Consider the following 24,659-nt stretch of genomic DNA (forward strand, 5'->3'; position numbering starts at 1 on the left):
ACGCCATTCCGAAATCGCAGGAGGGTCGGTGTAATGCACTACCAAAACGCCCGTAACTAAGAAACAAATGCTAATTCGATGATGCCGGCTGGCACACTGATTCACTATGAATGTAGGCCGCACCCCCTAGCGGCAGAAGCTCGTACTACATCCGGTTCGCCCTCTATTGACACAGTCTGGAAACTTTCCGATCGCACCTCGTATCTTACTGGGCTCGGTATTTCCGATGGTTTGTTAATTATCTCTGTCAAACAATGCGAATTGTATATATTTGCTTGGCAGCCATTTTGTTATTTTACGTCTTACAAAATGAGTACCGTGATAAAAATTTCTTATCGTATGTAATTTCAGGGTCAAATATTAAATGGTTCATTTGTCACTCCGACCTCAAACGTTCGTACGACCTCCATGTTGTTTTTTTGAAGGCATTGGTGCAACAATTTTATTTTGTCCAGTGATTGTCACCTTGTCACTCTGGAGTTAATCAAATTATTGATACGTTAAAATGATATGCAAATGATTAATTACCGACGGAACATTACACAGACAGCTGGTTACATAATCATTAAGTAAACAATAAACATTGGCTGAGGAGATAAGCAGAAACCATGACATTGTAGGTTCAAACGTTTCCGAGGAACCTACTGCCTCCGTCTTCAGGGATGCATATATTTAGAAAATTTGAATATTTATTTAGCGAAACAAAAGCAATTTTCCTATAATTTGTTAATGTATGCGGTGTGATATCTGTGACCATGCATCAGTCTGTGACGTATATAAATTTGCACGGAATGAATTTGGTAGTCTACTCCATCTGGAGTACACCTTCCTGTAGTTGGTTTGCAGCGATCCAGACGAACTGTGTTGAGGCAGCCAAGCCACTTACTTCGTTTTTCTTTTCCTTTCTGCACATTACTTTAGTAATTATTGCAAGTGGCTTAGGCGAGGTTGACGTCATCTCAGTGGGGCATGACAGATGACGTTGGTTCACATGGTTTAGAAATAGAAAAAGGAAAAAGTCTACTTGGCAGGGCGTGCTGCAGTCCGCTACACCAACTGGCAAAAACAAGCTGGATTACGGATTTCAGTCTGAAGAAGCTGATAGTCGTTCAGCCTGTCAGTAAGTTCTACGACTTTTAAGGAACGCGAAGGATCATAACCGATTTCACAAAATCCCTAATTTGATCGCTATCCTATCCGGATAATTTCATCCCATACCTTACACCATGTATATTTAATTCCAGTTTTAATATTATCCCATCTACGTTTAGTTTTCTCAATTTGGTCTCTTACATTAAGGCTTCATATTGTGTATTCGTTTTATTTCCATATGTCTTGTATATCAGTTTTAGATAAACCAGAATATTCGCGCAATCGCCATGTTGGTGTTTTTAATTCTTCGAAGAATTTTACTTTAATAAATTTTTAAATATCTTGGATTGTATTATAAGGCTACATTCACCATCAAAAATATCCGTCGCGATAAATTAAATGTTTTTTTTAAGTATTATAACTGAAATTAAAGACATCAGAAATGTTTGTCTTATACTGTGTGCGAAATCGGGACGAGTAGAGTAGGTTTTTTGTTGTCAAAGTCGTTTTGGGGGGACGAGGAGATTCTGGACACGTGAAAGAAATTAAGGCAGACTCTCAAGAGTTAAAAAGAGATATTTAAGGAGGGGTAACCATGATAAATCATGCTTAATTATTGATCGTGGTAAGGGGTTGAATGTTTTCTCAAGTCTTCATCAAGTTCTGTGCTTCAGAAATTGTTTTTGATCGAATGTTTTCTACTCCATAACACTGACACCCACACAAGAACGATGTCTTTTCGAAGAACAAAATTCAGTTCCAGTAGGTAGGTGGAATCTTATTATATTCATTCTAGATCACTGTTGTTGTCTCAATGACTTTACGACCGCCTAGTAATTTGGCAGTCGTCCAAACCATCTCGTGTTCCTCCTCGAGCCTTTCACAAACAGTTGAGCATCATTGGTCTGTCGATGTTCGTTCCATCCTCAGGCACGCAACTTTAGGGACGAAATTCAACTCCCATTTCTTACGAATCCAACACGAAATAATGCCTATTACCGTCATTTTGATTCTTCGGAAGTTTTTAAATGATGCCTCTTACGTCGTCGTAGGCGTGTCTTAAGCCGTCCTCGGGATCTATTTTAATCGTTTGAAGCAGAAAAGACTACAATGGGAGGTTTTGCAGACTGGATACCATTGTCAAGACAACTACCTCATGAGACATCAACACTCGATCCATCACGAATGGATTCTGGGGGGGGGGGGGGGTCCTTGCCAGAAGGAATATGCAAGTAATATATTTTTATAAGATAGTGTAATTGCGTCATATTGTGAATATTATAACAATTATTTATTTTAATCCGTCTGATCACAATATAATTTATTTAAAATTTCTTATAATTAAGATAATAAAATATCATTGATGTTCCATATCGATTGATCGATTTACATCTTGGAACATTTTACACTAAAATGTTGCAAGATGTAAATCGATCACTCGATATGGAACATCAATGATATTTTATTATCTTAATTATAAGAAATTTTAAATATTGTGATAAGACGGATTAAAATAAATAATTAATATATTTTTACTTGTTTATCATTTTTATATTTATTTTCTAACAATTTTGTGTTGTTTCCCCCCCCCCTTCTATGTCTTGTTTCTTTTTTTAGATCTGCTTATGTACAATGGATGTTATTTAAAACTTCGCTACTTCATCCTGTCGTCACTCAGACTACGAAATCTAAATGTGACATCTGCAAACTTAACTACCAGAAATGGCATGCCCGATTCTCTATTAAGTATGCAAAATAATTCAAAGTTTACTTTTGTCTACCGCAAAGCGCACTCGAGAAAATGATTAACAAAACAAAGAATTGTGGGTAACTTCTAATTCCTTTTTCCACTCGACCGCTTATGATCGCGTCTGTACTTCTGTTCATTTTGCTTTTATATAACTTACCAACAGAATTTTAACTATCTTCAAATATCAGATAAAAGAATAACATAAGACAGGCAAACGTTAAAATTAAAACATCAAAATTCTTCGAGTGAATATTTTTCGTGGTAAATTAAACTTTGAAATTTTATTAAAGCAACTGCAAATGGGGAATCCCTGCATTCACATCTCAGCTAGTTGTAAGATATCTTAATGGAACCCGTAGGTTCATTATCGTGTTCACAAAAGCCCACTACAGGTCTCTGTTCTGAGCCAGCTGAGTCCAAACACAATTCTTAATCACTACTTTCGCAATATCTGTTTTAATATTATCTTCCTACGCACGCTACATTTCCCGGCTGTCTTACTCTAGAGTTGATGAAAACGTTTTAAATAACGTAGTACGTAGCAGGGCTGATGTTATTTTGTTTCAAGTTGAAAGGGATTCGAAAGGAAGCAAGAATTTAAAAGTACGAGAGGGACTAGGGGAGGCAGAGGGGGGGTTAAGATACGAAGTACGCAATTTCCCGTTGAAATGCAATGGGTCGTTTCCATTAGTTAACTCTCATTAGCACTGTGGTTACTATATGTACCACTTGATTCAATATTTAGTTACTGTATTTTGCCAATAGACTTGTTTATGGTTTTCGTATGATTCTCACTATAAACAGCGATTATTTCCTTAAACAGCGTTAACCAGTCGATCTTTGTAATGGTGAAGTGTAGTGTTTTCTTCGCGGTACGGACTGAGTTCTTACGTAATACTTATACGAACTTCGGCTTCAAAGGGTTAACCAGTTAATCTTTGTAATGGTGAAGCGTGGTGTTTTCTTTTCGGTACGGACTGAATTCTTAAATATTATGTGGATTGATTTGCCATCGTTTTGGCCATCTCGACACAGGTTTTTCCTTGGTTTTCCTCTGTCTTCAAGCAAATGCTGAGATGGTTCCCAAGTTCCAAGTCGCCACTGCAAGCTTCTCATGCAGCCCTCCCGATTTAAATTAATCAAAATTTACCACCCCTTAACGCCGTCAAAATTTACCCCCTCCCCTCAGTAGGAACTTCTAAATTATGTATTAAACTTCCAAATTAATAGCCTCAGCTTTCTCTAATACAAAATTTCAAAATTCCGCCTTTTATGCCAATCATCACACTAACGCCTTCACTCTTACTTTATCCTTAACAGAAGGACGAGCGGGCAATGCCTGGGGACCTTCTAGCTATAAGATGCTCTTTCTCCCCCCCAGATATCGAAGTGTCTCTCACTTCTCCCCCCCCCCAAATTTCCTCTTTCTCTCTTTCTCTCTCTCTCTCTCTCTGCCATCGTTTTACTCAGTCTCTAAGCGCAAATTCTGGGAATATTTCTGTAAAATAGGCAACAGCCGATTTATTTTACAGTACGTCTTCTTGTGTGTCTTCGTTCTTGACAATCTGATCGTTCGACGATGTACAAATGCAGTTGAAGAGGTGTGCTTCAGTCAGGTAAACAAGAGACTTTGGCACTTCAAAGTTTTACTCGTATTACAAACTTCTATAATTGGGGGGGTTGTGTTTGTTTGAAGCTCAGAAGCCAAAGTTTGTATGTTTTTGTTCCTTGCGGGCGTCTTGCGGATGGGAGAATACAACAGACTTAACTAATATTCCTCCCCCCCCCCCCCCTCCTACTTCACGTTGGCTATTTGATTATTACGCTTCGTTGATGCAGTTACAAGTTGGTTCTGTATCACATTCGTTTCTTCTTCACTTCTCTTCAAAAGATTTTTCTGAAATATTTAATATGTCGGCTGAAGCATCTCGTTGAGAGCTACTGTCAGATGGCAGTCACAAATTTTAATCAGAATTCTTTACAGTCTCTCTTGCGTCGGATAGCTGTAACGCGCTGTACCTGGTGATTACCTGGCGTCATTCATCGTGAGATACGTCTTCTTAAGTCATCAGGGATGTACGAGCAAAATAAGGAAAGTTCCAGGCTTTGTGCGTGCAAACGATTCGACAGTGTATTTTAAATATAATCGTAAAGCGTAATCACGTAACTTTATGAAAAGGTAATATAAATAAAAAAAAGCAATAATTAAAAGCTAGTAATTAAACTGGGAAATGAAACTTGTCTAAATTTAAGGTTCGAGTTTGTTGATGTTATGTTATTGATCGCCGGGCTCAGAGAATTTGATATGATCGCAGTAAAACATTGACTGAATGCTATCAGATTTCGAAGTGAATGTAATATTGAGTCATCAATATCCTTTGAAGCTCCCTCGCGCTGAATCCTGATATGTTACATCATACAAATCTATCTCCATTCGCCACGTGAATGGATATGTCAGCGTTTTGATGTACAAGAACGTATGAGTTATGGATCGTTTCAAAGTATTTTATCGTCCTGTTTCGTATATAAAAGCCCGAATATTAAAATTCATATTATTAAGTTTTTTTTTTGTATAAGTTTTATTCCTGGTGTGTCCAGCGCTTTGTTGTCTTATGAAAATTAACTGATACGTGTTCAGCTGATTGCAATGCGCAATTCCAGAAGTATTTAACGAGATGAGCCTACATCTTTTCAAATTCTTTTTCTACACTTAAGAATTCATGGAGGTATACCTTTTTTCCGTCGAATCTGGCTAACGGTGCGAAGAAATAGGAAAATCCCTAATAACCATCATCGTCTTTTAATTCAGAGGTCGACAAGCCTTCTTTTCAATTTCCTGTCTCTCAGATTTGACATATTAAGAGATGATGAAAAACGAACAAATGTCTCAGCGACATTTTTATGTTCTCAGGGCCGTGTGTGTGTAACGGTGACTGTAGTCTCATAAAAGTTTACAGGCTATTCGCCCTGATGATGGAGGCAGGAAGGACCTCCGAAACCCAGACTACACAACGCAACTATTCAGAAGACCGCCATCTTCATCAATTGTGTGATTTCATTAGATGTCTCCTTGAAACACTTTGCATGTCTGTCAGATGGCAATGATTTGTTCTTGTGTCGTGTAATGGCGCAGGATGAATGGCGATGATCGGGAAGGAGAACAGCAGGAGCTGGAAGACAGAAAAGGGAGGGGGAAATTGCGTTGAGAGGGGGGGAGGAGAAACGAGGAGGGAATTTGGGAATTCGAGAAGCGGGGAAAAGTTGTTCAACCGAATGAATAGCGGACTTTTTTTGGGGGGGGGGGGTATAGGAATGTGACTGTCAGTTTATGGTGACAGGAGAGTGACGGATGACGGGGGTGGGGTTGCATTGGGGGAGGGAAAATATTTTTTAAAAAAGATCTGTAACTTGGTAATGACTTCTCTTTATGAAGAACGTCGATTGAGGGTCTTTGAGAACAAAGGGTTATTAAGAACGTCTAGACGTAAAATCGAGAAAGTGAAAGGGGATTTGAGAAAGTTAAATTATGAGGACGTTCTTAATTTGCGCTCTTGGCAAAATATCATTAAGATCAGCAAATCAAAAGGGGGGGGATATATGTAAAACACATTATTCTGGACATCTGAAGGGAAGTGGCACATTTTGGAGGATAATATTAAAATGGATCTTAAAGAAATATAGTGTAAGAGTGTGGACTGGATTTATATGATTCAGGATACTGTCCGATAACAGTATTGAACCCTGTAGATCAATGAAAGTTACTAATTTTCTGAGCAATTATCGGCTTCTCCATAAGGCATGGAGTTAGTTTGAGGTGGGTCGAGAGTGAGGTAGAGAAAAGTGGCTTGTGTCGATAAGTTACAGTAGACGAAGAGATGTTTTTGTAACAGTTGCCAGGAGGAGGGGTACGAGGTGAGTGTGGGGGTCTTTCTAATTGTTTACCCACGTCTTACATAAGCTCAATTGGGGGAAAAAGTGGGTTTCCTAGAAAGCGCTAAGCACAATTTAACTTTTTTCCGGGCGTCGTGTCCCATCACAAATGCCAAGCTACGAGATTTGTAAATCTGCAATGTTGACTCCAGTCCCTGTCATGTGGGATGTTCACAAATAAACGTCCATTTATGTGAATAAAGTTCCACACATTGTGCACAGATGGCAGAACTGTCATAGCCTTGTTATACTAGCTTTATCAGTGAATTCTGCATACATTTAATGACGTGTAATGCTCCTACTTGTGGTACAAATTCGCCCAGTTGTTTATATTCGCGAGCATGGATGATAGTCTATTTGTAGTTATTATGACTTTTTCAAACATATTTCTGCAGTTTGTATTGTTATTAGGCTTCGTTACAAAAAAAAAAAAAAACAAGTACGCTTTCCGTAATTTGTCCGTTTCAGCTGTGATAAATGGAGTAGACTATCTGTTAAGTCAGACGAGAGAAACTGAGGACCGGTAATTTATTGGGACTTGGAAGGGATATTTCTCTTCAGAAGCAAGGCCATTCTTCTGCGCTGCATGGCCTCTGCCGCTGTAAATTACACTCATTTACTCTGTACACAGAAATAAAATCCCCGCCCAGTAGAACCTTAGTGAAAGTTGGAGACATTCTGTTAAATGAAGTTTACTCAGTCTTTGCATAAGAAGAGAAACGTTTTACAAAAAACAAAAAAATATATCGAACCATAATAAGTGTATTAGTTGTAAGCGGATTCACTATAATCACAGATCAGTTGGGTTGTGTCCTGGAGAATTATTATTGTTCATCACGTGGTCTCGGGGTGTCCTGGAGAAGTTTCTGGAGAATTACTGGAGAAATCTTAGAGTAGTGCCTTAGAAGTTCTTTAGAGCAGTGGTATTCAACCTGGGGTACGCGAAGACATCTTAGGGGGTACTTGAAATTTAAAAAAATATATATATTATTTTATGATAAACACTAAATAATCAGTAATGTAATTTATTTAATTGATTTTAGATGTAGATTATATACTATGTATAACTTGAATTATACACCAACAATTTTTGGGGGTACAAAATTGAAGAGAAATTATATCTGGGGGTACGCGAACAAAAAAGGTCGAATACCACTGCTTAAGAGAAAATACGTAAGTTTTTAAAGATCACAGCGATGTAATCAAACTCACTTTACGACAGGCTTGTTGCCTTTTTAAAGACGGTGAATCAAACTCAAATTCCACGCAAGATTAACTAAATGTTTGATGTCCAAAATTAAATTTTTTGCTTTGCAGAGGAGCACGGCAAGATGGGGTTGGCGGCGTCTTACGCTGGACGCCTGGGACTGACCGCGTGGCGTCGTAAATCGACGCTGCTCGGCCTCGCTGCTTGCCTGGTGCTTATCATCCTATGTCTGCAATACAACTCAGCATCGCGTTCTGATTCCAAACCCGAAGACAACCCTCAAGAACCCACTTCAGGCAACGATGATAAATCCCCGCTCCAGAGGACTTTACGTAACCACCAAGAAGGGAGAAACAGTGACGTAGCTAAATTAACTAATGATGTCCAGGTACATCGTCTTCCTGACCCTGAAGGCGGTGGTAACGTTTTGGAAGACGATCCAGATGGTTTGAAACGAAGTATTGGTGGTGAAAATGTTAAGTTTGTGCAGTCAGGGGGTAAGGAAGTCTTAGTGACGCCACCTCGTGAAGCGGAGGTTGCCAGGAATCGGTTAGTGTCAAGGGCGCGTATACCAGAGGACCAGCCCGCCCGTGAAGAGCTGTCGGCGAGGAAGGCGGCTTTGGAACAGTTCAATGGGGAGGTGCAGAGGGCCGCTGTGGAGTTGTCGACACCTGGAGGGCAGTCGGCGGCGCAGTACAACAGTTACGACCAGCAGGGTTCTTACCAGATGGGAATTCCGTACATTAACCTCGACCCCAAGAAACCTTACGTCCCTGAACAACGGCTCGTTCATTTCGATCTCAAAGGAGCGCCTCCAAAGGTGAGTCTCTTTTAAAGTTGGTTTAATGAAAAACTTGTTAACTGCGTAGGATCTGAGGTTCTACCGGCGGTGAGAACGAATATGGCTGTATTCTGAGTTGTAACCCCGTGTAGTCGTAGTAAATTCTGTGTGATGCCATCGGCTTCTGAAACCTGCGTGGTCTTCGTGCTCTGTGCTCCTTCCAGAGGCTTCTAGACACTGGTGATTTATCTGACGCAGCTGATAGGCCATTACGATGGCCCTCAGGAATTACTGTGGTCACTCAGTGCTGTTTGATTGCAGGTGAGCTACTTGAAGCGTCTTTTCCCGCTGATACGTCAGCTTGGTGCCACTGGAATTCTGCTGGAGTATGAGGACATGTTCCCTTTCAGCGGAAGTCTCTCTTCGATCGCTGCTGGTAACTGTTATTCCCGTCGGGATGTTGAAGACATCCTCGCGGCAGCCCGCGGTTCCGAGCTGGATGTCATACCTCTGGTGCAAACATTCGGCCACGTCGAGTTCGCCCTGAAACATCCCGAGTTCGCTGAGCTCCGTGAGGTACCCGAATCTCCTCAGGCACTGTGTCCTTCGTTCAACGCGTCCATGGAATTTGTAGAGAAGATGATTGAACAGGTAAGGCGTTTGAATGTCGACGGGCAGACATGTCTCGCACTGGTTTTGAGGTCCACCCATCTTTCTAATCTCAATCTGTTAATCAGTATCTTGGGCGAAGTGGTTAGTGCGTGGAAGTAACCTCTCATTACTGTCTACTGTCCTGGTTAAAAATGTGTGGTGCTGTGCGTACTTCCTCGCACGTGATCGGGTTGTCGTGGTGACCTCAGGGAAGAATTTTTGTTTCGCAGGTCATGGAACTGCATCAGGGAATTCGTTTCCTGCACATCGGTTGTGACGAGGTGTTCCAGATGGGCGAATGCCGGCGATGTCGCTCACAGATGCGAGAGACCTTGTTTCTGTCGCACGTAGCACGTGTTGCCAGCTTCGTCCGTAACCGATATGGCTCTGTGACTCCCATTGTCTGGGACGATATGCTAAGACATCTGTCCCCTCAAAGCCTTGAAGAGTTCCATATCGGAGAACTCGTTGAACCCATGGTAAGCTGTTGGCTTCTGGAGTGCACAGACCTTGCCCGATGCATTTATTTTGATCTGGGTCCAACGTTGATAGTGGAATTTGTGTCGGTATTAACGTGAGACGGTATCGAACATCCCCATTTGTTTTTCCTTTGGTTTGTCTGCCAGCGATGGGGTTTTCAAAACTGATCTGCTGACTGATTTGTGTAGAACCTGACATTAAAGTTGTTTTGTGGTGGATGATTTCTGGTTTTTAAAGTGTAAAATGAAAAAAAAAAAAAAAAGGAAACGTTTTCAGGTTCAACGCACGTATTTTTACAGACTGGAGGGTGCATTAACTTTTGTCAAAAATTATTCTTGTTGGAAATTGATATTTACCGTCCAAGAATTTTTCGTACATCTCTTTGATACTGTTTAAAATACAAATAATAATGGTTGAAGCATTAAGCTGACCACTCACCTCTGTCTGAAACGGAGGTTAAGAATGGATGGAGCCATGCCTCCACAATCCTTTAAGTCTTAAGGGCGATGTTGAATTAAACACTTTATAACTTTATCCATAGCAGCAGCAGTAACTATAGTACACAGTCTGTCAAAATTAGGTCGCGATTTAAAGAAATTCTAACTCTGAAATGAACAAAGCTGCAGATCAGATCAGAAGAAAATCATGTTGATTCAGACTTGAAGTTTGGTTTTTGCAGGAACGAGTCGAAGACTCGGAGATTCTTTCCTCGTATCTTGGAATGGCAGTAAATCTTCTCTTTCGATGACGTAGGACAATCGGGAACGCTTCTGCGACGTAATGTTTCGACGCAAGAGTGGGATAACGGGAAAATTGCGAGAATTTTTGTAATGATGAGTTTCGTAATTCGTAATTAATACGAGGGCGATCAGACCATGAAGGGTGAGATTGGAAATACATGTAGCATGCATGGGAGAGATGACCAAAAACTTGTAAAAGCTGTAAAATTTGAAGGAAAGAAGACGCTTTAAAAAGTAGATTGTGAGAGAGTGGGTAAGATTGAACTTGCTAGTGACAGGGTTCATTTCAGGGTTCTTATGGTCACGATAATGAATCTTCGCCTTACAGAAAGTGCGCGTAATGACTGGCCTCTGAAGAAAGACCCTGCTCTTTGGAGTTTACAACTTGGGAGCGGCACCGTCCAATTTACGTCTTTCCATCTATTTTGATTTGGGGCTAATGCCGTTGGTGGCGAAGACCACTTACTTAATTCATTTGGTAGAGCCCATAAGTAATTACTTTGATGCATTAAAGTGGATGTACTCTTTCATTTGTCGCTTAACCAATAAATAACTTAACGTTTGTTACTTGTGGTCTAGCGGTTAGAACGCTGGCCTTGTAATCCTGGGGTCTCGGGTTCGATTCCCGGCAGTGCCCGAATTTATGACTTGTGTTGGGCAAGGCCGTGGTCTAGGCAACACGGAGGTTTCCTCCGTGGCATCCCAACAATTACTCCATTCACACACAGAAGAAGGCAATGGCAAACCACTTCTGGATCATCTGCCAAGAACGTATATGAACAGGTCCCAGTCCGAGAAAAGGATGGAAGGATCCTGTTCATATGGACCCGTCGTCAGACAGAACACTAAATAAATAAATAAAATAAATAATTGCCGTTACGAGATAATTTGTTTAATTGTTTTTCGAGAAATAATCGCCTTTTATTGTGAAAATCATACGAAACACATAAATATTCGTAAAACAAAAACTGATATGATTTAATATTGAAACATATGTTACGTTGTGAATCCGTGATGTTGATTTTCTGACTTTTAAACCTACGCGTTGTAACTTAGTGTGGTCGGAAGCCCATATTTCTCGTAACTGGTCCTCGTCCGTCCAGTTACTGTCATGGCGAAATGAAAATGTGGGTAACGCGATCGTAGAGACTTGAGGAATTTATTTGGGGCCCCCCTTCACAAAGCGAAGTATCGCATTCTGGCTGCAGGTGTTGAGACCTGATGATGTCACTTCGTTAATGTATGCTGCAGAATTAATTGAGTAAACAGTTGCAGTAGCAAGATAAATTAATTCCTCTCTCTCTCTCTCTCTCTCTCTCGCTGTCATGGTTCCAGTGGCGTGCAGACATTTTCTTAATTTTTAATTATGTGACGAGTTGGAAGATTCGATTCAAATTAGCAAAGAAATGGTTTTGTATAATCAACGAAGATAGATTAATTGTTTCGGGCTCATATTTATCGGCGGTGGGAATGTAGTAACCTGTTACACCACCATAGGAAGCCAAATTGTGTAATCTGATATGGTTCCTTTTTGCCGACAAGCACATTTACTACGATTTTTAATGTGACTTCCTTTGTTCGTCTTCGTGTTCATTTATTGTCGTTGCAATTCTGTTATCCGACACTGGACCGTATCCTGAGCCAGATGAATCCAATCCACACCCTGTTTCATCAAGGTCATTGCATAGCATTTCTGTTTGTTGCGTACTTTTACGAGATGAGATCTCTGGGGTCTCAAGGCGATGGTTGTCTTCTGCGATGCTGCACCGGGTAGTCTGGTTTCTTTGTCGGCCCAGCATCGCAGAGGATTGCCATCTTTGTCGGCCCAGCTCCATTGTTTCGCGTGACTGTCGCAGGTTTGGGTGTACGCTGAAGAAGTATATCGCTTTGTCCCGAGTATGGTTTGGGACAAATTCGCGGGTGTCTTCCCTTACGTGTGGTCAGCCAGCGCGTTCAAGGGCGCCTTTGGAGAGACCCTGTACATACCGAACGTTAAACGCCATCTGGAGAACAATCTTCGGTGGCTGGAGGTCATGACCACAGAAGGACCGAAGTTCAAAGGCGGCTTCAGAGGTATCGCCCTGACGGGCTGGCAGAGGTGAGTCCGGTCAGAATTTCTTACGTTTCTTACGTTAATTGTAGCGAATTAAGTGTGTTTTACGATAATGGCCACGCGTTCAGTAGCAGCCGTAAAATTAGTGATTAAAAGTTTCTTTACGCTAAGCTGGTATTTGATGGTATTGTATCGTTACCGTGGAAACGGCTGTAAAGTTATTTTTTGTTTATAAACTTTGCTGTTATTAATACCGTCTTTGCTTGTTCTATCTGCAACCGACGTTTCGGAAAAACGAAAAATTTCTGACCAACGAACGAAGTGGATTTACAGAGGTCCTTGCTGTTTTACGATAAGGATTAGCCCTGACCATTAGAAAGACGACTCTGGTCTAAGTAAGAAGTTATTCAGAAGTTTTCTCGATACCTCAAAGAAACATGAGGAGTCTCTGTTTCGAAATAAGGAAATAATCGATGTTTGTGCTCAAAATCACACAAAAACCATAAATACGCTGTGCTGTGTTAGGAGCATTTCTTACCATTTTGTACCATCTTCCATCTCCTTAGGAAGCCCATCACGTTTTATAAACCCATAGCTTCATTTGTTTGATCTGCGTTGAAAGTTTTGTCGCCACGACAAAAGGGTGTGAGGATACTACATTCGCCTCATTAATCTTTCGGTGTCAGTTTTAATTTTTGTCGAAATTCGCATCCCTTTAAGTGTTCCTCATCAAGACATTTTTCTTTTCGCCGAACAGCTGCTCACAGCCACCGATAGTTGTCAGATTCTGTCGACATGAACAGAAGTTTTTTTTTCGATGTCTTGTAACTATTTCACATTATACAGGGTGTCAGTGTTACAATAAGTACGGGGTTCGCACGAAACCCGTGGCCGTTGTTTTTTCCATCTTTTCCTCGGTCTTCCAAGTGATCGTTTTCCAAAGTTCTTTGTTATTTTCAATCTCGCATGCCTTGGATCCGTTGGATGTAGGAGGAAGGCTGTAAAATTATAATGGCGGTGTTCCTGTAAGCACGCTACGCAGATTACATAAATGGGCTATTACAGACGCTGTGACGTATCGGGCGTCAACAGTCAAGTACAAAATATTCTCCGTTCATTGCGTGTCGCCTGCTTCATTTTGTGAACTAAAGACTTAACTGCGTCAGGAGAATGTAATGAGATGTAATTGAGATTAATCCAGAGCGGGTCACGAGTGGTTATGCATCCAAAGGCAATTTTGCCTTACCCATCCGAGGGCTTTATAAGCAGTTATTAGACGTGTTTCGAGTTAAAACCTTTTAGTGTCGAAGCTCGTCTAAATAATATTTAAGAATTTGGTCCGTACCGCAAAGAAAACACTTCACTTTACTATTGAAAAGATCAACTGGTTAATCCTTTGAAGCCGAAGCTCGTCTAAATAGTATTTAAGAATTCAGTCCGTACCGCGAAGAAAACACTACACTTCACCATTACAAAGATCTACTGGTTAACGCTGTTCAAGGAAGTAATCGCTGTTTATTATGAGAATCATAGTTCGTCTGATTAATATTTAAGAATTCAGTCCGTACCGCAAAGAAAACACTTCACTTTACCATTGAAAAGATCAACTGGTTAATCCTTTGAAGCCGAAGCTCGTATAAATATTACGTAAGAACTCAGTCCGTACCGCGAAGAAAACACTACACTTCACCATTAAAAATATCAACTGGTTAACGCTGTTTAAGGAAATATTTGTTGTTGTTTTTCTGAGAAACCGATAAATACGTCGTGAGAAGAAATTCAGTGTTTTTGAATGTTAAAATGGGTGGTATATATGATTACCACCTTACTTTTCTTGTTTAAATTACCATGAAGTAGGTGTGGAATATTTTTTGTGGAGGATCGTATGAGCTGTCGAGTGACAGATGTCAGTTTCTTCTACAGTAAAAAAATTGTTTTAGCTGTGATCGCATCCTTGGGACGTTCAGAAAGTCTCCAGACTGCGAATACGTTGGCTAAATAGTTCTGGATGACAAACATAGATGGTTCTGTAGCTTAGGCTTTGGGGTTGGTGCTAGCTACACACCATCCTAAAAACATTAGTTTCTAAATCACGTTTTAATTATTTTTTGTGGTAGGAAATATCTTTTTGAAATGATCCGTTGGTGAAAACCTTGTTCGATCTTCCTTCATGTTCGATGATTAAAAAAACCTAGTATCATTTTAGTTTTAGGCTTTTAAGGGCAAGTAATAAATTAGACTAAGAGACGCCATCACTCTGATTCCTGTTTTTGTTTGAGGGCGTATCGTAATTTTCCTTCTACGTTCTGATTGCATTTAGACCCTTTCCACGTTTGACGTGGGTATGAATAATGCATTAATCCTCATATCTTTTAGACTCTGTTCGCATTGGCTGCACGTGTAGTGATATCAAATTCTGCTCACATAGAAAATAAGACTTCAAAGAAAGGAATTTTCTTCCTATCGTATTGTGTTTTTCTTATATCAGCGTTGGATAACAGAGACGGCTTCGCCTCTCTGTTTTTGTAATGCGTTGTTGTGAAAACTGTACGGATGTTGGCAACCAAATTTATATTTTTATGGTTTATATAAAACATTTTTTTGTGACTGTTAATTAAATTACGTGTGACATTTGACATTTTAGTATGGTACACTCTATTACCCGACCTTTGAAAGATTTATATTATTAAAACATCCTGTTATTATCTCCATTGTTAAAATAACAGTGTGAGAATTTAATACGCTAGCCGCGAGAGGCGTTGTTACACTGTTTTCGTGTTTTGTTTCAGACTTCTCTGCGCATGCGTGTAAAGGTCTTGTTTTGTTTGATTTGTTCATGCACAGTCCGCAGTGCAACGAGTGGCGTCTTCAGTTTGTTATCAAATGTGTGTTGGTTGCACTGCTTACTAGTGGCGCCGCGCCTCGGCTCGGCGTGTAACAATCCAGATTAACAACCCATCACGTTTTATTACTCTTTTCCTCGCCTGTCGTAATCATTTAATTAAGTATCCACCTCCGTGCAACAAAGTCCTTCCCGTCTTTTATAAAACTTGAGAACTTTCATTACCGTGTTCAGAAGCGCCAACCACCAATTCATATCCTGAGCCAGATGAAACCAATCAATATCTACACAATTTATTGTCTTAGGATCCGTATTAATATTGTCCTCCCATAATACGCCTAGTGACGTCTTACCTTTTAGGATCTGATTCCAAAATTTTGTGTGTATTTCTTGTTTTCCGTACATGTACTACACACCCCTAATCTCTGTTGCTGCTTCAATGTATAAGACAAAGTTCCACAGCAAGTGAAATTATAGTTTTTTGTATATTTTATTTTCTCCGCATTTATGTGCAGATCAACTTAACTTATTTCTAGCATCTAACTGAGCTGCTTGGTCGTCTTTATTTTATTTATATTTTTTTGGTCCCCATAAATTAAAAGTCACCAGATGTGCCCCCATTTATTTTTATCACCTTGTTTTTTTACCTTTCCCGCCGAAATATTCTAAAGAAAAGTTTAAAAAGCAATGGTGATAAAGCATCTCCTTGTTTCGAAAAGTTCTGAATAGGGATTTGCGTTTCACAAATGTTTACGTGTACGAACCTTATCGTGCGGTGGCCATCTTTAAATCTACATATCAGATTAAAATCCTTAATTGTGGCCCCTAAATTTTGGGCACTATTAACCGGAGTGCCAGGTCAGGGTTGCAAAGAAAGTCAGGTGACCGCTGATGCATCCAAATTACTGGTTGCAACGTGCAATGGTATGTTCCTTTCTGACGAAATGAAATGTCTAATTCCTTCTTCCAGATACGATCACTTTGCAGTATTGTGTGAGCTGCTGCCTGCAGCTGTGCCCTCATTAGCTGTCAACCTACTGGCCACAAGTCATGGTTACTTCAACCAGTCGCTGAAGAATAAACTTCAGTCCAGTCTGGGATGTTCGCGGACTAGCAGTTACTCGTCGACACACGCAGAATCCATCGTTAACCTCAACAACGACCCTTACCTCTGGGACAAAATCGGTCGTTGTTTCTTTCCAGGTGCCCCATTTTTCAAACTGACGTATCGTCTACATGCAGCAGAGATCGAAGCCAAGGAGTTTATCGAATCTGTTACAAAGTCCAAGGGTTGGATGACTGATTATAATATGCGTAGGAAGTTTTCAAGCCCTTTGAGGGTTGATGAACTCATGGCAGAGCATCCCCGGGTGTACCACACTCTAACAACGCTGGCTCGATCAGCAAGGGAAGCTTTGGATGACGTATTCGATAGTTTTACCATCGCGGAGTGGGTAGAACAGCGTATTTATCCAGATATCCAAATGTTGGAGCGATTACAACATGATTCTTCAAGTCTTAAGTCTGTTCGAACGTGGCCAAAGAGGCCTCTCCCACCTCTGAGAGATCTCAAAAGACTGGGCGTACAAATGCCAGAAGATGACGTGTCGAATAATAACTCGACACCCCAGATATCGGGAAAATAGCGCCATTGTGCATTTTATATAGCTGGCTTTATTGCTTTGATGATGTTACGTGAAGATTGAGACGTCACAAAATGGACGTCGCTCTAGTTCGTGGAACATTTTGAAGCTGTTATGGCCACTCGCGTTGCTTGGGGGGGGGGGGGGGGCCATTGATTGGCCTTTGCACCGAACAGAGCAACTTATCTGAGTTAAACGATTAAATATTTATGAAGCAAAGTTTTAATCACCGTTTTAAAAGCAATATAAAATCAGTGTCGTAACAATCAAATGAATTTTATAACAATTATTTTTAACGAACATGACAGGAAGAGATTATTTAAACGCAGAAAATGGGAAAAAGTTAGGTTAGAATCTCGTGTTTCTATAAATGTAATTAAAAGTATTTAAAACAGAACTGACAAATGCTTAGATGATAAAACGTGATAAATATTCTTAGTATTATCTTAGTGTAATTGTTAATGTGCCTATGGACTGACGGAAAGATTTTAAATTAGTATTGTTGTTGCATGTTTTGTTTCGTAATAACTGCACAGTGGCACATTTGTTGAATGCGGAAGAAAACAGTAAGGGACCAAGAAACTGGAAACATGTTGAACCTCATGTGCTACAAACTTGAAACAAATCGTGAACTTTTAATTTTGCTGAAGACAAAACCGTCTCGTAGGTTAGAAACGTCTTTAGATGCAGTGTAGTCGGACTTTACGTGTGTTGTGTGCGCGCGCACGAGAGTAACTTTGATTAGAAGAACGATTGAACAAAATACGATCAATGTAATGAAATGTTGATCAGATTTTAATGATACGTCTGATCCCTCATTGCACCCTTATTAGAAAAACAAAATAAACACGAAAGAACTTTTGTGGAGGGCTGTACTTCTGGAATTAATCTTCTGAGACGGAGATCGACTCTTCCCAGCTCTCGTCTTCGAATATTTGCCCATCAGCTGAATTTCTGTTGGCAGCACTGCATTCTTTCCACGAATCTCTTGACTTCGAGATCTGACCTGCAAAATACATTCCTCTACGTGAAGTGTTTTAGTAGGTATGTTTCCTGTGCATTGGTTTTTTCATTTGTTAACCTTAAAATAAATTAGTGTTACGTGTTTCTTTTCATAAAAAAAAATTCATTTTCAGGTTCCATTCAACGTTATTTATCCTCAGCGTGTACTAAGTCCTTGAGAACCTAATAGTCCCTGAGGTTAAGAAATTCCTTATATTTTTACGAAATCCAAAAGTTCATAACCATCTTCACATAAAACAGCTTCTGGACCTTATTATGTTTCGTAACCATCCGTCTACATCTACGTCTCCCAGATAATCACTTTCTTATAATTTCTCAACGAAAATTTTGCGTGCTTTTCCGACATCCCCCTCCCCTCTCTCCCCTCTCCTCCATTTTATCGTCTTAATATCTGGTGAAAAGTACAAATTTTGTATTGTGAGACCAAATAACTTTCAACGTGATGTAAAGCTTCTTAAGCGTATTGTAATGTTGAAGTTTGTCAGGCGAAATTATTCCATCGTTCATTGCACCGAATAATTAGATCTTTTATTAAACATGTGCATTCAACACCAAAATTTGTGTGTTTATTCATATTTTCCTGTCCACGATCGTGTTCGGTGGCGGGATTTGGTGTTGTCGGTGTTGGACCTGCGAGTTCTGCTACCAGCGAGTTAGTTTGTTTGTTTGTTAGTTACCTGTAGGCTGTCAAAACAACTAAGATGGTGGTTCTTTAAAAAAATTAACAATATATCAGCTGCAGGTAACAAATTGGATTCATAAAGTGTGTAATAACACAAAAATGATCGGCCCATTATGTAGCGGATGTCGTAAGCTCTTCAACTCCATCTAGGGCAGAAGTCAAGAATTAGCAGAGGTAGACTTCCGTTGCTCAGTACATCTCCTTGATGTGGTTCGTAATAAACAATTGGGAGAATTTTATTTTATAATTCTTCCTTGTTTTGTAAACACGTCTTGAAACAAATGAGTAATGGTAATATTTTGTTTTGTTATAATGCTTTATGTACACGAAGTTTAATCAGTCAATTATCTTGTAATATACTGAAGGCTTATAGGCGTGGTTATTCGATACACAGTGTTGAATATCGTAAGGGGAAAAATGTATTTATTTATTTATGAAATCGAATCCAGGAGATTTTTCGGGATTTTTACCTTTCTAGAATCCCTTCCTAGTTTCAGCAAAGAAATTCGGATGTATCCGTTCTGGAGCTGTAAGCGTTTCTGAAATAAATCTTGAGGATGGAGTACTTTAAAAGAGGCCTTCGCCACATTTCTTCTAATTAAATACTTATTAACCAAATTATCATTCGACGACGCGTGTATACTCTAAGCTACTGTTTTAACGTCCTTAATTAAACCACAACTAAAGAGTATATTAACACGTGTATGTCCTTTCTCTAGTAGAAATGTTACTTCGTAATGCCAGGAATAGAATAGCAAGTGATTTATATCCGTAAAACTGTACCTTATGACTGCAAACTACGTTTCATTTGATTACGTCACAGTTTAGTCCATGAAACGATTTTATAAATGAGATAAAATACTTTATATTCAAACGCGTGTGGAATAAATAGTATTAAATGATGTAGATTGCCTATTAAGATATTATCATGGGCATTTGTAGTAGATTTGTGTGTATAGATCTTTATTTAATACGGTAACTACCACTCCGAAAGAAAATATAACTTAATATGCACATTCCTCGACGCATGTAATTAAATTAACGCTAACCATTGCCTTCTCTAGGTGAAGGGGAATCCCTCCCCCCGCCCCACGTAATTTCCAACGTGATTGAAAATTCATTTTCGTCTCGCCCCCACTTTGAATTAACTTTTATAAAGTGTCGTCTTCCTGTGTTGCTTCGTCGGTCTGACAGCAGTTGACAGCGTAATCGTGGATGTGGAGGGTGGCTGCCATGACGACGACGGCCCCACGCAACTTGACTCTGGGATTCTTGCAGAAAGTTTTCGACGAAACTGAATCCGACGTTTCCGTCACGTCCTTTGAGGTAGGTACTGAAGAAAACCTGTACGCACGGCCTTAATAGCTGCCGCTCGTAATGTTCGTACCAAAAATTTTGTGAATGTTCAATGTTTCAGATACTTGTCTACATAATTTTAGACCGAACACGAAAGGTGAGTGTCCACTTGGAAGACCTAGACGTCGATGGAGGGGTAATTTTTGAACGGCTGTTAAATAAATAGCGTGGAATGATGTGGATTGGATTCGTCTTGTTCAGGTTAGGGGCCGGTGGCGGATTCTTGCGAAAACGATACTGAAATTCAGGTTCCATAAGACACTGGATTTCTTCACGACCTGAGCTTACTATCAACTTCTTGGGTTCGTTTTAAAAAAAAACCTAGGTTCTTGCATATATGGCTGTGACCTTTCATTTAATCTCCCCTGATAAATAACCCTGACGGAAATTTTCCTCAGTTATAAGGCAAATTGCAGTGTGTACCGTTCAAGGGGGCGCGGGGATCTTACCCCAGTCATGGTGGTCTTCAGTCAAAGTGATCCCCTCTAGCCGCAGAGGCTCTCAACTTTCTTGGGTTCATCCCCCCCGACAACCTAACCTAACCAAAGTTTCATTCTAAAATGACAAATTGCCTGATGCGATCATCCTACCACCATCAGCAATGGCTCTTAGACTGACCACTAGGCCCTCAAGTAAGACAGTAATCCCATTATCGTAAACTTATCCCAAGTTATAAATTGAAGACACTGTTGAGGACTGTCTTCTGGGTTGTTGTGACGTGTAGTCTGGTAGAAGTTTACCGACGTTTTAGAGGTCCTTGCTGCCTCCATCATCAGGGCGATGATTCACGGCGCTACAACCCAGAAGACAGCCATCTTCAGACTCACCGCCACGAAAACCTCAAATCCTACTATAAGATACTGTTCTATAGTTCAAGCAATAGATTTTGTACGCTGGAATGATTTGACAGAGTAAGCAAGGTGATTGTCTTCCGAAACGTCTGTCACAGGTTGCCACGGGATCGGGGCGTGGTGACAACTACACCGCTATGCTCTACCGGGTTCGAGTAAAGGGCACGGATCAGGAAGGAAAGCCGTGGAAGAGTTCTGTCATCTACAAGTGTCTACCAGATAACCCTGTTAGACGCCAAGCATTCAAATCGGATGTTTTGTTCAGAAATGAGGTGGCATTCTATACAAAGACGCTGCCTGTGTTGCTGGAATTTCAGGTGGGGGTCGCTAATTATTTGCACGACCTAATCCTAAGTAGAGAGATGAGAATTGGATCAAGAAGAGACGTTGAGTAGTCTTAACTTATTCGTGAAAAATGTTAAATTTTGATATTAACTTTCGTTGGACGGAATTTTGGTGAAAATTTTATATTAATATCTCGTCTGAATTCCACAAATTTAATCCGTACCTCAAAGAAAACGTAACTTATGTTGGATCTCGTAATCCCGACTGAAGCCTTGCCCCGGGGTCGGTACAGAAGATTTAACAAATACTTTATTAACCAAAACGATGAGTAATTATAATCGAACCCTTGACTCAATCATGTCTATGATCAAGACTGCTCGAAGGAAAGTTTCTATAGATCGATTTTCTGAGATACTTAATCGTAATAGCCGAGGAATATCCCTTAGTTTAAGAAACAGAGGTTTCCTTATTATAACCTATGTTTATGTGCGACAGATACTGATGGTCGGTTGTGAAGGACTTTGAACCGTTCCTATGTTTTACACGAGTTTCCTCTTGTACTCCCTTGTCTCAACAGGCATCCCGCGACGTTTCTACCCCATTCCGTGGAGCCCCGCGGTGTTACCGGGCCTGCGACACGGAGCTGGTTCTTGAAGACCTGTGTTCTCGGGGGTTCGTGATGACGGACCGCAAGGCAGGGCTGGACGCTGACCACTGCAAGGCAGCGATGCGAGAGTTGGCCCTTCTACATGCCCTGTCGTTAGCCATGAAACTCTGTCGCCCTGAAGAATTCGCCTCCAGCGTCGTTGCCTCTGTGCAGGAAGCATTTTTTGTGCCGGAAAACGAGGATTGGTACCGCGGCTACTATAATGCTGTGACCCGGAACGCCCTGACCATGGTCAGCTTGCATTATATTTATAATATCGCATTAATATTTACATGGTCCCCTTCTGTGTCTCCAAAATGGCCTCTTCCTTTTTGATGTACCTGAGACAATCGGAGAATCTTGCATTAACTAACTAACTAACTAACTAACTCTCTGGTAACAGAACTTGTTGATTTCAGGTACGCGAAGCATTCGGCGATGGAACTAGGTACGTAGATAAGTTCAGAGATTTCGTAGACGATAGCGAGTTCTTTGGGCGAATGGTTTTGCTGGTAAAGCCGCAAGAACCACTCGCAGTTCTTTGTCACGGAGATTATTGGACCAACAACATTCTGTTCCGCTACTCTGAGGATGGAGAAATACTTGAGGTGAGGTCACATGGACTAGGTTTTGTAATTTTTTAAGATGAAATGCACACAGAATTTCTGTTTGATGGGCACAGACCACTGGGCAAAGACCAAAGTGTAGATAAGATGATAATATTAAAATGGACCCTAGTAGGGTGTAGAGGATAGATATGGTGGCAGATTCTCGTGAACATTGTAATTAACCTTTGGATTCTATAGAAAGTGAGGGATTTCTTAATGACAAGGCCACTATCAGCTTCTGAAGGACTTTGCCCCATGTTATTAGGTATCCAGGCTTTTAATTTCGGGGAAAATAGTTACGAACGTGAGGCTGTGTTATTACGATTAACATTTATAATACAGTGTGTTCGTAAAATAATGGTGGGGTAACAAACAGTCATAGTTTTGGAACAAAGCAAGATAGAGACATGAAATCAACTTCAAAATAAAGAGAAACTCTCCAATTTTTTCGGTACGTAAACAGGTTCTAGCACATGTGCATGTAAGTGGAGTGTGGAGTCAATCCAATCTATAATAAACATTCTTAAGAATCTCCATTAGGTTTTCTCAGCAACTTTCGGATAATACGCGTGTTATGAAAGGGGATTTTCCACTCCTGTCATATTAGGACCAACCCAAAAAAAAATGTACGGTGTGTTTCCTCTTATCGTATGTTTCACTGTCGTTTGCCAGGCGTGTATGGTAGACTTCCAACTTGCGCGATACGGGTCTCCAGCTCTTGATATTGTTAACCTCCTCTACTGCTGCACGTCGAGGGAAACGCGACTCAATCACATGGCTGATTTGCTGTCTGATTACCACGCTGCCCTGAACAAGGCGCTGAGAGAGCTGACACAACAAGCCACAGACCTCAAATCCGATATCTTAGATCGTGACTGCCTGTGGCAAATGTACGTTAAAATCCAAGATCACCATTTGTCATTCGCATTTCCTTATCAAAAATCTCTGCACGTAATAACAAAGTTTCTCAGTTCAAAATTTTGATTTTGTTGTATTTTTGCGAATATATTTCTCTTCAGTTCTTTTAACGTCATTTTTTTTCCCGATACTGTCCGTCCGCGACATATTTTAAATTTGTATACATTTTAAAACATTTTGAGCACTCTTCTGGGTTGTTGCGCCGTGCAGTCTTGGTAGTTTACCTACTGCCTCCATCAGCAACAACCCAGAGGACAGTCGTCCTTATCTTCAATGTGATTAGTTGTGAGAAGTTTTAAGTCTGATACTTGTACATAAAACTTAACAAATATTTATCTTTTTGAGGTTAGGATACAAGAAGAAATTCATCGGTGTGGAAAGTACGGACTAGGTCTGGCCTTGGACATGATTCCAATCTCAGTTTGTGACTCAGATCAGGCACCAGACCTGTACGTGGGTTACGACGGTGTCACCAACGCCCTACCTGTCAGCACCTCGAGCGAGCTCTGTCAGCAGAAAATGGCTGATCTGGTACAAGAACTTGTTGACAGTAATGACTTATAGCAAATATGCATCGCATTAAGTTAATTAAATTCTACGATAAATCTTGATGGGCGACCAGCAGCGTCAGTTCTTCTGTGATGCTGTTTGCCGCATGGTAAGGGGAATAAATTATGTATACGAGCAACAAATAAGTCCCGCCCATCGCATTTCTCCCTGATGATGGAAACAGAGATGTTCTCTGAAATTTTAGACTCCTGATCTGAATTGATACTTTCCTGAGAAGATTTTATCAATTTTTTTGTTTTGTTTCTAATTAAATATTAATAACAGTGCCTTAAAATCAATCTTGCTTCATAAACATCACTCAGAAATATTTACGTCTCTGCAGAAACCCACAAGGAAATAACTTGGTTAACTTTTCAATTATCCAGTTCTCTGTATTTGTACTAATAAAATAAACAGCACATCTAAATAAATAGACTATAAAACAAATTATCTCTTAGTAATGTACCGAGTAACATGTAAAAGTATGAAAAGATAAAACTTAACCGAGTGCATTTTATATAATAACCCTTTGCTACTCCATTAAATGCCCTGAATCCTGATGCCATCTGATC

At 40.3% G+C, this 24,659-nt stretch overlaps 2 protein-coding genes across 7 annotated transcripts in view; both read left to right on the forward strand.

Annotated features, from left to right (window-relative positions):
- The window catches only part of LOC110841344 (hexosaminidase D), a 97,329-nt gene extending 78,580 nt beyond the window's left edge, over window positions 1-18,749 (forward strand). For 3 of the 5 annotated variants that reach the window (XM_022086808.2, XM_022086807.2, XM_022086809.2), the window contains 5 exons: window positions 8,090-8,799; window positions 9,082-9,411; window positions 9,642-9,890; window positions 12,488-12,729; window positions 16,497-18,276. In XM_022086808.2, the coding sequence (XP_021942500.1) occupies window positions 8,104-8,799; window positions 9,082-9,411; window positions 9,642-9,890; window positions 12,488-12,729; window positions 16,497-17,172 (2,193 nt within the window). In that variant the 5' untranslated portion in view covers window positions 8,090-8,103 and the 3' untranslated portion in view covers window positions 17,173-18,276. Of the gene's footprint in view, window positions 1-7,686; window positions 7,732-8,089; window positions 8,800-9,081; window positions 9,412-9,641; window positions 9,891-12,487; window positions 12,730-16,496; window positions 18,277-18,305 lie in introns of those variants that run through there. The other 2 variants (XR_015538098.1, XM_087359770.1) reach the window with 2 other exon arrangements.
- Window positions 18,075-24,590, forward strand: LOC110841346 (uncharacterized). 2 transcript variants are annotated; one of them, XM_022086813.2, is made up of 7 exons: window positions 18,075-18,213; window positions 20,069-20,200; window positions 21,180-21,398; window positions 21,944-22,264; window positions 22,432-22,620; window positions 23,293-23,510; window positions 23,889-24,590. In XM_022086813.2, exons 2-7 carry the CDS (start codon window positions 20,090-20,092, stop codon window positions 24,100-24,102), a joined length of 1,272 nt encoding a protein of 423 aa, XP_021942505.2. In that variant the 5' UTR covers window positions 18,075-18,213; window positions 20,069-20,089; the 3' UTR covers window positions 24,103-24,590. The 2 variants fall into 2 exon arrangements, with proteins under 2 accessions (XP_021942505.2, XP_021942506.2); XM_022086814.2 differs by having other exon boundaries at window positions 20,072-20,200.
- The last annotated feature ends 69 nt before the right edge of the window (window positions 24,591-24,659 follow it).

This window comes from Zootermopsis nevadensis, unplaced genomic scaffold, assembly GCF_977971745.1.
Source record: "Zootermopsis nevadensis isolate Lab colony 2312 unplaced genomic scaffold, Znev_1.0 Znev_ptg000032l, whole genome shotgun sequence".
Taxonomy (NCBI): Eukaryota; Metazoa; Arthropoda; class Insecta; order Blattodea; family Termopsidae; genus Zootermopsis; species Zootermopsis nevadensis.